Source organism: Perca flavescens, chromosome 7, assembly GCF_004354835.1.
Source record: "Perca flavescens isolate YP-PL-M2 chromosome 7, PFLA_1.0, whole genome shotgun sequence".
NCBI classification, from domain to species: Eukaryota; Metazoa; Chordata; class Actinopteri; order Perciformes; family Percidae; genus Perca; species Perca flavescens.
The window spans coordinates 6,041,371-6,055,600 of NC_041337.1; the positions used below are offsets into that span (position 1 = coordinate 6,041,371).

The window sequence follows — 14,230 nt, forward strand, 5'->3', positions numbered from 1 at the left end:
GAGGGGGTGGGGATCAGGGTGTCCTCCCCCAGGGAAGTTTTGAGCTTCAACGACTTCATTTCCTGTATTCGGATACACTTTTATGCACCAAAATACCTTTTATTTAGCCTATGTAAAGAAGAAAAACACAGACGACAATTCAAAATATATCAAAAATATAATGGAAAGTATGTTGTTGCGTGTCGTTGGGCATTTTTAAGTGGGTATATGGAAATCCTGGAGCTTTCTTAGTGGCTATACTGCGTATACCTGCGTATCCCGTAGACTACACCACTGCAACAAACACCAACATGCCCACATGCACAGAGTTGAGCGGAGCACATTCACTTTCCGAGGACAGAGAGGGGTAAGAGGCACAAGGCTCCTCCCTGAGAGTTTGTGAAAACATTCCAGCAAAGTGAGAGCGGTCAAAGAATTGGAAAGTCTCAGAGCGGCCTCTTACTTTCTCTCTATCCCTCTCACCTCTTTTGCATATGTAGTTACCCTGTATACAAAAGTGTTTATACAGTAGGTTGCGTGAAGCTCTGAGGACCGTTCTGGGAGGGGAAAACCTGAAGAAGCATCTAAAATCTGGACAAACAAAGAATCTGAGCGGCCCCCATTGATCTGCTCACAATGAAGCCGGTGTTTGTCCTCCTTGTTACCACCGCCTGGACTTTGACTGGAGCCCAGTATTACTATCAGGGGCTGATGGATTATCTGGAGAACAGGTTGTCAGCTATTGAGGTAAGAAGCAGCGCCCCTTTTAAAATGATTGATAATAATTGATCAATACACTGTAGTATTCTATGAGTTAAGTGACAGCACAGAATCAGAATCATGTTTTATTGCCAAGTAGGTTTCCACATACAGTACATGGAACTTGCCTTGGTGCCTTTGGTGCATAACAATAAAAATATAGTGAGACAAAAGAAAAGTGCTGCAAAAGTCAAGAATCATAATTATGAAGTACAAAACACTTAAAGAAAAACTAGTCAAAGAAATATGTCAAATATAGAATATATGCAGAAGTTCATAGCATGAATTATAAGAATGGGCTGTGCACGTTGCCCATTCTTATAATTCATGCTTTTTTGGGGGGGGTGGGGTGTTATTATCTGTGCACAGATAATAACCTCCCCCTCCCAAAAAAATTATTACCTTCTTTTATGTGAATTTAATATCTTAACCAATGCAATCCAATTAATGCAATCTCTGCCCAGCTCATCAACTGTGCAGGGGGCCTCTGAGGGAATATCATATCGCCAGTGCATGCATCATGCCATTTCTGTCCGACAACATTACAATTTCTTTAGCGTTTTAAGACCGTGACACCTCAGTAATGAGTACAAGCTTAACCTTTGCTGCTTATTGTGTAAGACGTCCCAACATCCTAATAGAAAGATGTGTTCTGCAATGGTATAAAGCTGTGTTGCAACCAAGTGCCTCAGGGAAGGAATCAAATTACTGAGAGTTCAGTATTGTGTTTTAAAGGGAGGTTGTATAAAGGGAAGACTTTGCTTTGCTTTGCTTTGCTTGTGATATGAAATGCAAGAGGATTACATCTCTGGTTGCCTCGGTGAGTAATTTCTCTCATTTCAATAATTATTTTAATGTATTCTTTAGGAGTATATTTAATTGATTCTGAATTTTTCCTTTCATCCTCCGTGTGGCTGCGTTGCAAAAATGACAATCTTAAAGCTGTTATCCGCATGAAATGAACAGTCTATTTACAGCTCTCTTCACCCCCCCGTGGTTTCCCTCCATGCAGTCTCAATTGCAATATGCTGGTTCAACTTCCGCGTTGATATGAACACAACAATTCATCAAGCAAGTTTTCATTGAACTTTCATTTCCATTTGACCGCAGGCCCCCAGCAAGCAGAGAGGGAAAATTAATCTGTGGCCGAGGAGACAGTGGAGAAGGTCGTCAGTTATTACATCTCGCTCTGAATAATTTAGATGTCACTCTGACGGTGTCCATCACCTCACTGAGAAACTGTATTGTGTTTGGTGATGAGGCTTTGATTAAAACCATAGACAGTATATCATGGACCAATAGACCCCGTTGCTCTGGACGGAGACCCGTGAAGGATATTAGAAGCACTTTTCCGGTGATCTCTTGCTTTACTGCGCAGCCTCCAAGTGACAAGAGACAACGTAGATGTGACGTGAGCAACGTGTCTGAAAGTTGTAAGTCTTCTGGTAGCTGTGCCAAGAGAAATCTCAATCATTTCCAATCTTACAGAGACGGAGAGCGTAGGTGTATGTAAGGAGATAACATAAGCACAGGCTAATTATTGCTAACTAACATGCTAGTTAACATTAGTAATTAAACCTAAACAGCTAATGTAAGTCGAAACTGCCTGCGAGCTTCTCCTGTACTATACGGTAATTCCTCTACTGTGCGACAGTAAGTCACTTGGTTATAACACAATTGTTAGCTTATTTTTACAAAAACGTCTGCTACGGAGCCATAACGTGAGGTACAAGGTAATGGAGCCTTTTATACATTGTCGTGTTTCTTTAGAAATAAACAATGGACAAATAGAGTCTTTAAACGCTTGAGATGTAAAGTTATTCGCAGTCAAGTGACGTAAAAAAAAAATGTAATGCTAACAAGAGGTGATCGCTTCGTAACAACAAAATGGCGCCATCGGAGGTTTGCGTTCTGAAGCGAAGCTTACCCCCTTGATTAAAACAGGAACATCTTACTTCCTGAGATTTGTATTGGTAGGCAACAAGATGAGTCTACAGCCACGCTAGCAGCTCTGGGAGGCTGACATATGTGTGTATATGTATATATACCGTCTTGGTTTAGCATATTAACAAGCTAACATTTGGTAATTAGTACTTGCAACTTGTAATTAGTTTTGCAAAGCCAGACCTAGCTCCACATCTCTGTGGAGTATGGTCTGGCTACACCACACATACATCCTGGAATATATGGAAAAAAAACTGCTAACAACTCATAGACATCTGAAAGCATGACAAGAGGTTCTAATTAGATGTAAGTGTTCACAATCTAAAAATGTTGGGAACTAATGGCTCGGTCTCGCATTGCCAGACCTATCCACCTCCACAGTGCTGCGGAGTATTTCTGGGCCCCTCCACACATACACTCCTGGATAGGAGAAAAAACACTCTGGGTTGGTTGCATTTCTTTAAAACAATCCCAATGGTCTTGGGCGGCACTCAGCTCCGGACACAGTGAACAGTGGCTCTGCTAAATAGTCTCGGAAAAGAATTTGTTTAGGTGGAACATTTGCACCCCGCAGAAGAAAACGCCACATACAATATTTAATGAAGTTAACTGTTCACACTATACAGTAATGGGAGCTATTAAATTAGCTGGATACATGGTTAAACCTCATTTGCTCTTACCAGTTTATCGCCGTATGTACTTTGTCCACAGCAATCTCACCAATCTGTCCCAAAACGTCCCAGTTAGAGAGTAAATGCCATGAACATAATCTAAGTAAATCTCCAGATTTTCTTCAAACCTTGCCATTCTTAGCATGTAGTTCGCTAGCTCAAAGTGTGTTGTTGTTTCGCCGAAGAGAACGAAGTTTGAGAATGGCATCACAGAGAGCGGAAGGTGAGGGACATCTGTCAGGCAATCATCCTGGAAATGTACTTTTAATGTACTCTTAATTAGCACTAAACACAAAGTACAGACGAGCGTGATGGGAATGTCCACTGAGTTTTTGTGTAACTGATGCTTTGGCCACCTGGGGCATCAGAAACAAGTTATGATAGCAAACAGCTTATTTCCACATCCAGCAGTAATTAGCTACTGTAGTCTCTAACTGTGGCTGTCTGCTGTTAGGTTATGAGCAGGTAGTGTACAGTAGGTTTTTACGATACATCTTCTGGGAACCGTGAATGTCCATACAAAAGGTTGTGCCAATCCTTCTTCATGTTGAGATATGTCCCCCGGAAAAGTAAAAGCTTTGACCTGCTGTTGACGTTAGAAAGGTCAGAGGACAGCAAGAATCATCCTTCGGGGATCATGAATGTCTGAACAAGATTTCATGACAATTCATTAGTTGTTGAGATATAGAGCCTAGGGATGTCAATGCTGGTCCACCACTTTGGTCCAGACTGAAATATCCCAACTACAAGATGGATTGTCATGATTACATTAGATTTATTTTTATTTTTTTACTGACATGCATGGTACCCAGAGGATGGATCCTACTGACTTTGTTGATTGTCCTAGCTGTTTCTGTAGTGCCACCATGTGGTTGAAATTTTTGGCTTTTAGTGAAATGTCTCCACAACTACTGGGTGTATTTTCAAAAAATTTGGTACCCATTCATGGTCCTCTCAGAATAACTTGGAATAACTTTGTTGATTCCCTGACTTTTCATTTTGAAATAATATGTTGTCCAATACTTATAACCAAATACCTGCAAAACTAATAGTGCAATTAGCAAATGTTAGCATGCTTAAACAAAACACAAAACCTGCCTAACATCAGCATGTTAGCATTATTATTGTGAGTATGTTAGCATGCTGATATTAGCATTTATTTCAAAGCACCACAACATCACAAAGCTCTAATATCTTAGTCTTCTTGCTGGTTTGGTTACTTGTGTAAAAAACAGTGGGAAAAAAATATCACCCTACAGTTTATTCTAACACTTGTGTTACTGTGCTCATGTCCGGTAGGACCGCATGCAATTGTGGCATGAACAATCCCATCGCTACCACACAGAGATGCTGGATTTCAAAAAGCTAACTGCCGAGGCCATGGATGGGCTAAGGAATGAGCACAGCGTGCTGTTCAAAGACCTGGAAGGAGCTGCAGTCCGAGTGGACCGGATGGAGCGAGAGATGGACTACGTGGAAGCTCAGACTTCCCCTCGGGCCTGTGCGAATAAGGCAGACAAGGTGGTGGAGCAGGGAGCCTGGGGGCTGGAGAGCAGAGGAGAGGAAGAGCAGGAAGAAGACTGGGAGGAGCTGCACTCCAGAGTCTCTGGTGAGCTGCAGGGAAGTACATACACACTTCAGCCAAATGTCCTGCAGGATGGCTGCATTTGATCTTTCTTTTTCATTTATGACAGAACTGTGGGATAGATAGATAGATCGAGTTCCCACACATTTTCTTGGACAGCATTTCAAAACTTTTTCATGACTTCTGCAGGACCCAAAATTCAATTTCCATGATTATTATATAGTATACTTTACTCCAATGTTAATTATTGTATGAAAATAAACGGCAGCCTTTTTCAGTCTCTAAATGTTCATGTGTACTTTAAGTACTTCAAAACTGATGGCACTGTCGTTACATTGTCCTTTTATACATATAAAAAAAACAATTGATTTACAAACACTTTTATCAGTCTGGCCCTGGCTTTTCAAGCATGAGGGGAAACATAACCAATTGTACTATCAGTGTATTCTTAGTGTATTTCAATATAAACTCATTTCTGAATGTACTTTAAGTCTGAAAAACAATATATGGAGCCTACATACCGCTACATAATATTTCATGGCTCTCTAATGACATATACAAATTGTAATCGGTCATTAGAGAGCCATGAAATATTACATGTACACTTGCCTGGTATCATTCAAACATGTCAGACTCAAATTATAATTGTAGCTATAGCTGTCACACATGGAGGGAGAGGCAGAATGCGGGGAGAAAATAAAGAAGTGTACGTGATGGTAAACAAAACGTCACGCATCAACGCATATTAGAGCTATGTTACATCAACAGCTACAGAAAATAATATGTGGAAGGTTATCAATGGAAGATTACTGTAACAATTCATGTCATTAAACAGCAAAAATTCCAAGACTTTTCCCAAACTTTCAAAGACTACTAATTCCATGACTTTTCCAGGCCTGGAAAATTAGATTTTGAAATTCCATTATTTTTTCCAGGTTTCCCATAACCTGTGGAACCCTGTACACAGTATATACATTGTAATTTCTATAGTTAATTTTAGCATTACACATGACACCCGGCTCTAAACCACCCCTTCTGCAGAAAAGCCATGCCTCTGGAAAATGGGAAACAAACACGGGGCTGTTACAAGTCATTTAACGGAGTGCTTTAAGTCAGTGGGCAGGCATGTTTTCCAGGAGAAATGTGACTTGATGAAATTAGTTTATTTCAGCAGAGCTACTCCCCTGCTTGCGCTGTTTGAGCACAGCATTTGTCTTTATAATCTTCAGATCCCAAGGCGAACAGTGCTGAGATATATCTGCTGCACTGAGTCATTGTATAATACAGGGACTTATAACCCTTTTTAAAGCGTGATGGGTAAAGCTGCGACACCACATTTTGAATTCCATGAAACACATCTGCCTTTACATCGGCAGATTTCACTAAATGTGCACATTAAGCAAAAGATCAATATTTTTAATTGGCTCCAAAAGCTAAATCTCCAATGATGGATCATTAAATTCCTTTGGTACCATTTATCCAGACTCTGCTTACAAAACCAAATGAAACAAATCAATTTCTTTATTATTTACACTGACTTAATAAGACAATCAATAACTCATGAATTCAAGAATGATGCGGTAATATCGTAAACGCTCCGCTCAGAATCATAATGCCGGTCACGCTCTACATAATCAAGGGAGCTTTTCTTTCATTCAGATGTTTAAATACAAAGTGGATGGTGGAAGGCTATACTGCAGAGCAGAGGCTCCTCTATATTAGTTTCTGTGTGTAAAATCTCCTGTGTAATCTGGGGCTGTGTCTCTGCAGAGAGGAGGGACAGGAAGCTGCCCTGAGGTCAGCGCCGTTACTCTCCGAGCTCATGTTCGCTCTGCACACAGTGCATCATTGTCAAGTGACCCAAAACGAACTTTACCGCATTGTAGCGAGCCATTTCAGATTTCTAAGCATGATGTTAATTTTGCTCCAGGACACAACAGGGGGGGGACATCCTCTTTGTTTGGGTATTCGTCTTGTTTTACAGAGCTCATCTTCATGCTGCCTGTGTGCTGCACTCCTACTTCCTCACATTATGAGTCTGTGTGTCCAATTTCCCCCTGACTGGTTTGAATTTGCCTAATTTGGAGAGCCAGATATTGACCGCTGCAGGCTGCTTGATGTTTTCTAAATGTCAGGTTGCAAATACACATTTCAACTGAGGAATGGCAGTTTACTGAAACATGCCAATGGAACTAATTGTGCCAGCTGGGAGACAGAAACCTAAATTAAATTCTTATAATTATGTTAACTGCACACCTGTGAAATATTTTGTATAATAATTGTGTAATTTTTCACAATACATAGATGGATGCGGGCTGTTAAGTGAAGCCATTGAGGAAGTGCCTCAAAGCTGCGTTCTCTCTAATTTCCAGCAGGGCGCGACTCCACTGGCTCCAAAAAGAAGTCAGATTCTATACAAGTCTATGAGAAAATGACCCTACTTCTCACTTGATTTATTACCTTAAGAAACATTTTCATAATGAGTTTACCTCTTTAGCGTTTAGCTTAGCGCAGAGCCATTGGAAATATTTGACATTACCTAAAAATTCAGCCCTTTTTTATAAATCTTTAAACGCTTGCTAATGGAGCTAATTGTGTGAGGTTTGAACAACTTCTGGCTGCACAGCATGAGTTTGTACCAACTGGCCTATCAGCTGGTCGGAGGGGTTTAGGACCTGTTCTCTTCATGGTTATTTGAGAGATTTCCGTTCTTGTCTTGTCTCTAAGTAGTCCATTCTAATTATTTCCTACCAGACAGAATGAGCTACCCTACTTTAACTACATTTCTAGAGTTAGCAGTCCATTCTGATATATTGTATCTGACAGAATGAGCTACCATAGTTTTAACTACATACAGTATCTCTCTCTGCAGACTGTGTGGAAATCATCTCTGGCATCAGATCAGTCAAGATCCTGAAGAGAGTGGGCAGTCCCAAGGGCATGTGGACCAGAGACCCCAGGTCGTCCAAGGTTTACGTCTTTAACGAGACATCCGGAGACAGCCTCTACCAGTTCAACTCTGTACGAGACTTTTCCCGCTCTCCTGGCGTCACCGGCAGCCGACAGATCAGGCTTCCGTCTGAGTGGAGCGGCACCGGCAGCGCTGTCTATAATGGCTATTTGTACTACATACAGCAGGCGGCCGATATGGACATTGAGGTGGTTAAATATGACCTGCTGAGTGGCTCGGTGACAGACATCGCCATGTTCCCCGTGGAGAGCCACGCTACAGTTTACAGCCTCAACCCAGAAACCGTTGCGGACCTCGCAGCAGACGACGAAGGCCTCTGGCTCCTGTACGCCAACAGCGACAGTGAGCCCAACATCAACCTTGCAAAAATGGACCCGGCCACGCTCGATATAGAACAAATCTGGGACACCCGGTGCCCACGGGAGAACGCCGAGGCGGCTTTCGTAGTCTGCGGGACAGTCTACGTCGTGTACAACACGCGCCTGGCCAGCCGATCCCGCGTCCAGTGCCTGTTTGACGTCAACGACATGGTGATCAGCCAGGAGGCTCCCCTGATCTACTTTCCCAGGAGGTACGGAGCCCACGCCAGTCTGAAATACAACCCCGAGGAAAAACAGCTCTACGGCTGGGATGACGGCTACCAAATCATCTACAGACTGACCATGAAGAGGAAACTGCTGGTGTGACGGCAGGGACGTTGTGTCATTTTGTCAAAAGGCAATGCTAAAGAACAGAAGCAGTACATTTACACACGCTATGCCAAAAGTCTTCCAGCAGCCTGCAGACTCTTCATTCACCTTAGATTGAATACAGATCTCCCATAACATTACACATTTTTAAGCAAATTAATCCGCCTTTGAACTTTTTATTTATTCATTAGATCCTTTTTTTTTCCCCTTTTTGTGTGCTATATAACAAAACAAACTTGAAAATGCCACTCGGTTTATTAGAGGCTGTCGAGTCTTTACTTGCTACGTGGGGTTTTTGTGTCCTCCCCTCATTTTATTTGACCATTTGATTCGAGATGGCGAAATGTAATTGCCTTTTTTGTGCCGTAGCGGCTTGTTAAGCCACCGGCTGTGTTCTCATTATATGCTGTTTTTTATTACCACAAAACTCACAGCCATTTTTTTTGCACGAGCCTTTTAATCAAAGAAAAGAAAATCTCATCACAGAACACGTCACACCCCATGGGAGGACAAAACAGACTTGTTGAAACAAAAGACATTCTGTGGCTGAAATAATGTCTGATATTTCAGTTTACTTTATTACACACTGGGTCACTCATATCCAGAGTCTTGAAAATGATCTAGGAACTCATAATAGACTTCTTTTTTTTTCTTTTCTTTTTTTTTTTTTTTTGTCCCAACTAACAACTGTTGTCAATCACCAGAACATTTTCTCAAACATTTCTATTATAACAAATACAAAATGTTCAATAGAAAATTGGAAATTCAGAGTTATCATAACAGTTGGAAGGGATACAAGATCATATCAAGAAACATTACAATATTAGGCAAAGCTAGAAGGTCTTGAAACAGTTGATTTGACAGGTTTCTTCTACTATGAAAACACCACATTGTCAGAGAAATATAGGACCGTTCTAAAGCACATGTTTCAGACAAAAAAAGGACATCATTATTCAACCACTTGTTTCAACACTAAAATAAGATATTAGAAGTCTATGAATAATGCCATTAGAGAGAGGAATTTCACCATCAAAACAACCGTGAATGAGAGCAAATTTTCAAACTGTCACATCCGTGGAGGGGGGGGCGGTGTTGACGCTGTGAAGGATTACATCAAGCATGAACAATAGTGCACTGACTCATTCTCGCTCTAACAAGTGCCAATTCGAGAACTGCCACGGCTCTGTAAACGCTGACCTGTCCGCCCATCAGCAGCCTCCCCCAACCGTCTCAACCTTACACACACACACACACACACACACACACACACACACACACACACACACACACACGCACACACACTGAGGTACTAACTCGCTCGCTCTGGGAGAACGTACACCCATGAAGGAAATGACTAAAACAGATCCGGCTGGTCTGCTGAATACATCTGTTCAAGTCTTCATGTCTGGCCGAACAATTTCACACACTCTGTCATGCATAAAATGTTTGTCGTACAGTAGTTTTGAGACGTAGTATCACTCGTCCTCTGTCGCTGAACGAGGCACCAGAAGTCTAGACCGGTCTAAGTCGCAGCCAGGAACCTTTGTAACCTATCCGATTTGAGTTGCTGTGGGCTGCTGTTGAGATACTACGGATGCTATTCGGTAAATGCTCCCCCATATCGAAAAAGACATGATGTGTACAAGCCGTACTAACTAGAATCTGTAAATGTTTCCTTGCAGTTTTCCTGCCTGATATCATGCTGACTCCGAATGCCAATTACAGCAAAAAGAAACTACTACTGCTACTGGAGGGTGAACTGGAGGAAGATCACGTAAATAGCAACCAAATTGTTATGTTTTATTTCTCCTCATAAAGATATATGGAACCTCCGTTATGTAATGTGTTTAATTTAAAGCAAGTGGTGCATTACTGTTTTTCTTTTGAGCATCAGTCATAAGACAGCAAACCAGGCTTTAACTGAAATTGTGTGCATCTTATATGAAAATCTAGAGCTAATAATATGCAGGGAATTGGTGCAAAGGAACCTGATACAACAGCGGCGCTGCAGCAGTCTTTTGCTTAATCACATCAGATATCTTCAAAAATAACCCATTTACCAAACATCACCAAACGCACATTCTCCCTGTACAACAGTATGATCAATGACAGGATAAACAACAAGAAAGTTGCATGTTTCTAAGTTCAAAAGACTAATATGTTCACCTTTTATTTTTTTTTATTTTTTTTAAGAGTTTAGATGTTTCTCAATCATCACCACCAACAAAGCTACATATATTCAAAATGTCAGTATTTTCTTTCAATCTTTACCTATAATTATATCTGTTCTGCTTTTTCTTTTTTTTTTTTTTTTGCTTATAAAAACTAAACGTATATACGGTAACCGGCAGACGGCTGTACATGAAACTATACACATCCACCAAAAACCTGTTCAGAAAAAAAAAAAAAGAACAAGAGGAGACAAAGAAGAGCTTTTGAACAGTGTTTGTCCGAAGGAAAACATGAGCATTTGGAAGAAAAGGGTGATTTCTCAAAAGCAAACATCAAACAGAGAAGGAGGTAAGGGTGTGTAAAGTGTGCTCGCAAGTACTCTGTTCAGAAACCTCCTGAGCTCCATTTACACAAAGACGGTGTCTGTCAACATTTGTGTATCTTTTCTTTAAAGGAACACACCGATTTATTGGGACTTTAGCTTATTCACCGTAACCCCCAGAGTTAGACAAGTCGATACATACCCTTCTCATCTCCGTGCGTGCTGTAACGCTGCCTGACTGCTCCAGCATTAGCTTAGCCTAGCACAGATCCTGCAGGTAACTGGTTCCAACTAGCCTACTGCTCCCAATTGTGACAAAATAATGCCAATATGTGCCGGGAACTATATTCTCAGACAGGCTTGCTGCGAGCATATCACTCCGCCAAAGTACTACATTCTTCCACCTAAGAATATAGTTCCTGGTTTGTTTAGGGCTAGAAGGTGGCTGTGTCTCATGTTACGTTGTTTTTTGTACACGCTGTGACTCTATAAATCACAACATGTAAATAGGAACATGTTGCCGTTATTTTGTCACTTATTCGGAGCAGTAGGATTACTGGAACCATTCACCTGCATGTTCTGTGCTGGACTGATGCCACTGGAGCCATCAGACAGTGTTACAGCATGCACGGAGATGAGAAGGGTATGTATGGACTTGTCTAACTCTGGGGGTTACGGTGAATAAGCTAAATTCCCAATAAGTCGGTGTGTTCCTTTAAGTTATTGTGTTCAACAAGCTATTTGTGCCTTTGTCTGATAATTTAACCTTCTACTTTTTGTAACAGAAATTTAAAAAAGAACAACACTGCAGCCAATTGGCTCCAGTGTGAATACCAATAATCTCCTTCATTACATGAAACATCTCGTCTTGGCTGCTCGGGAGAACACACTAAAGCTGCAAATTGCCATGCTGAGAATATTTTAGTTTTAGGCTGATCCACCCTCTCCTCAACAAGCTCCAGATCCAATAATTGCTTATGTTGTTGATGAAACTGGAAGTACAGTGAACTCAGCTGGAGCTTTGAAACTAATTTCAGTTTCTGCTATTCACAAACAATAACAGCGGATGGAGCAGTTTTACATCTAATAGTTCCAAAATGCTACAGTTTAATATGGTTTTATGGTAATACAGCACTAAAATCCAATGAGAGAGAGAGAGAGCTGGAGAGTTTGGAAATTGCTTCGGATCCAGTTTAAGCCTCCTTTTCTAACGCCGGACGTGTCCACTGTGGAACTTCTGCTGCTCTCCTGGAGAAATATCCAACATCAGAGGTTTTGAGAGAGTCTCTGCAGCACAAAGCTAAATCTTCAGCTTCTGGAAAGTCTCTGTGTTAGGACACCCATTCACCTCAGCTTGGACAGCTCAGTATTACATTTCTACAGCCTGTGGGTGTCCAGCCAATCTCTGCTGAGGACACCGAGGGCAGCTCTGGGTCACCACCAACACCCACATTTCAAACCCTAAAACCTGAACAGACTGCGCTTCACACAACTAACTGACTTGACTGTGGTCCTAGATCAGTTCTTGGGAGTGGTCTGGGACTAGACTTGAGGAAGGGAGGGACAGAGAAAGAGAGAGAGAGAGAGAGAGAGGGAGAGAGAGAGTGGGATTGTGTTTCTCCCCGATCAAACAGACAGGAAGTGGATCAGCAGGAGGGAGGAAACCCCCTTCTGGGCTGCGGGGTCACAGGTGTCTCTGCTCAGGGACTAGCAGGGGGCCTGGGCGAGGGGCAGGATCCTTGGCTGTCGAAGCTGGCTGTCCTCGCCTTCCACTGCAGGACACACAGACACAGGGAAAGGATTCATAACACTGCTGTAGCACTGTCACTCTCGGGTCACTTTCACACAGGGCAAATATCTGTGAAAAGGTGTCAGTGTCCCAGGACTATAAGAATACTGGGGGTTTTAGGTTGGGTGCCAGGAAAACAAGAATACATGATGATAAAAAGGGACTGAAAGCTCTCATTCAAAGAACGTAGACTTACTAATTATTTATCAGACCTGCTTTAATCTCATTAAAAACACAGACACAATGTTTTCAGCATCTCAGTCTTGGGTCTTTACAATATTGAAATAACAAAAACAGCAAATCAAATGATGGTCTATATCTAATTATGTGTTTCAAAAATACACATATATAATAAACAAAATACAATAAAATATAAGAACACTGTTGAGACATTCTGAGCCTTAACAAAAATAGGCTATTGAACAAGCTACAGCATGAAATAAGTTAATATATAATATGAATGTGTTTTTTTTGCCTTGCTGCTGTTTGGTTGGAACTTCATTGAATCCCCATAATCCTTCGGGGGAGCTAAACAGGAAGTACAAAGTTGCCATCCCATGGATTCAGTAAATTATTATGCGGTGGGCTATTTGAGCTACATTTTTTTTTTTTTTAGCATAGCCTGTGTTTAGCTACATTATGGACAGTTTGCGCATTGACATATATATAAGTTTGCGCCATTAAAAGTATGCCGAATTAGCTATTAGCAGTTGTCTGCAATTTACTCATGGACGACAACTATCACTAGATACTTTGATATTGAGGAAAACGGGATGAAGTTCTGGATTTATGAGCCGAATTTTATTGGATTTTTCTATGCGGTTAATGGACGTTAACAGGCCATGGACATCGGATAAAGATATCTTCAGAAACGGTAAGTCTCACTAACTTTAAAAAATATGTAGTCTATATCATGTCTGTGTGTTCAGAATTGACTTGGTTACTTTTTTTATTTTTTTATTATTTGATTTTGTTACAGACTGAGAAAGAGTCAGATTTTTGACGCAAGTAGGCTAACGTTATCCTAGCTAGCTAATTGCCTCCATAAGCTGTTTTCGGTTGTCGGCCATTGCTGCTGCTCCTGCCGCACTAACTGTTAACGGAGTCGGTAAGCGGCCACACTACAAAAACTAACTATCGTTACCACCATACACCTGTCCCTTTTAACCACATGCAGTATTTTTGTTGCCTTTTTTCTCTTCCCGTCCCCCCCCCCATCACTTTTGTTTTTCCGCAGTTTTGCACAAACGCCACGCGTCGAACTGCCGCCGTAGCTACGTCGTAGGCTGTGTGTAGCGATAGCAACGCTCTGTTTTTCATGGCAACGGTGTGTACTTCGCATTGGTCTT

At 41.4% G+C, this 14,230-nt stretch overlaps 3 protein-coding genes across 5 annotated transcripts in view; 2 read left to right on the forward strand and 1 right to left on the reverse strand.

The window, feature by feature from the left end:
- Nucleotides 1-214: 214 nt before the first annotated feature.
- olfml3a (olfactomedin-like 3a) lies at nt 215-10,460 on the forward strand. 2 transcript variants are annotated; one of them, XR_003692999.1, is made up of 4 exons: nt 215-726; nt 4,653-4,962; nt 7,811-10,202; nt 10,281-10,460. XR_003692999.1 is itself a non-coding variant. In XM_028583293.1 (3 exons), exons 1-3 carry the CDS (start codon nt 616-618, stop codon nt 8,593-8,595), a joined length of 1,206 nt encoding a protein of 401 aa, XP_028439094.1. In that variant the 5' UTR covers nt 215-615; the 3' UTR covers nt 8,596-10,460. The 2 variants fall into 2 exon arrangements, 1 of the variants encoding a protein (XP_028439094.1); XM_028583293.1 differs by having other exon boundaries at nt 7,811-10,460.
- Nucleotides 10,461-12,179: 1,719 nt separating this feature from the next.
- Nucleotides 12,180-14,230, reverse strand: part of syt6a (synaptotagmin VIa) — a 28,700-nt gene continuing 26,649 nt past the window's right edge. The window contains exon 7 of the mRNA XM_028582022.1: nt 12,180-12,864. Coding sequence (XP_028437823.1) covers nt 12,793-12,864 — 72 coding nt within the window. The 3' untranslated portion in view covers nt 12,180-12,792. The remainder of the gene's footprint in view (nt 12,865-14,230) is intronic.
- Nucleotides 13,507-14,230, forward strand: part of klhl21 (kelch-like family member 21) — a 184,736-nt gene continuing 184,012 nt past the window's right edge. For both annotated transcript variants that reach the window (XM_028582026.1, XM_028582027.1), the window contains exon 1: nt 13,507-13,755. The gene's annotated coding sequence lies outside the window, so the exon portion shown is untranslated. The remainder of the gene's footprint in view (nt 13,756-14,230) is intronic.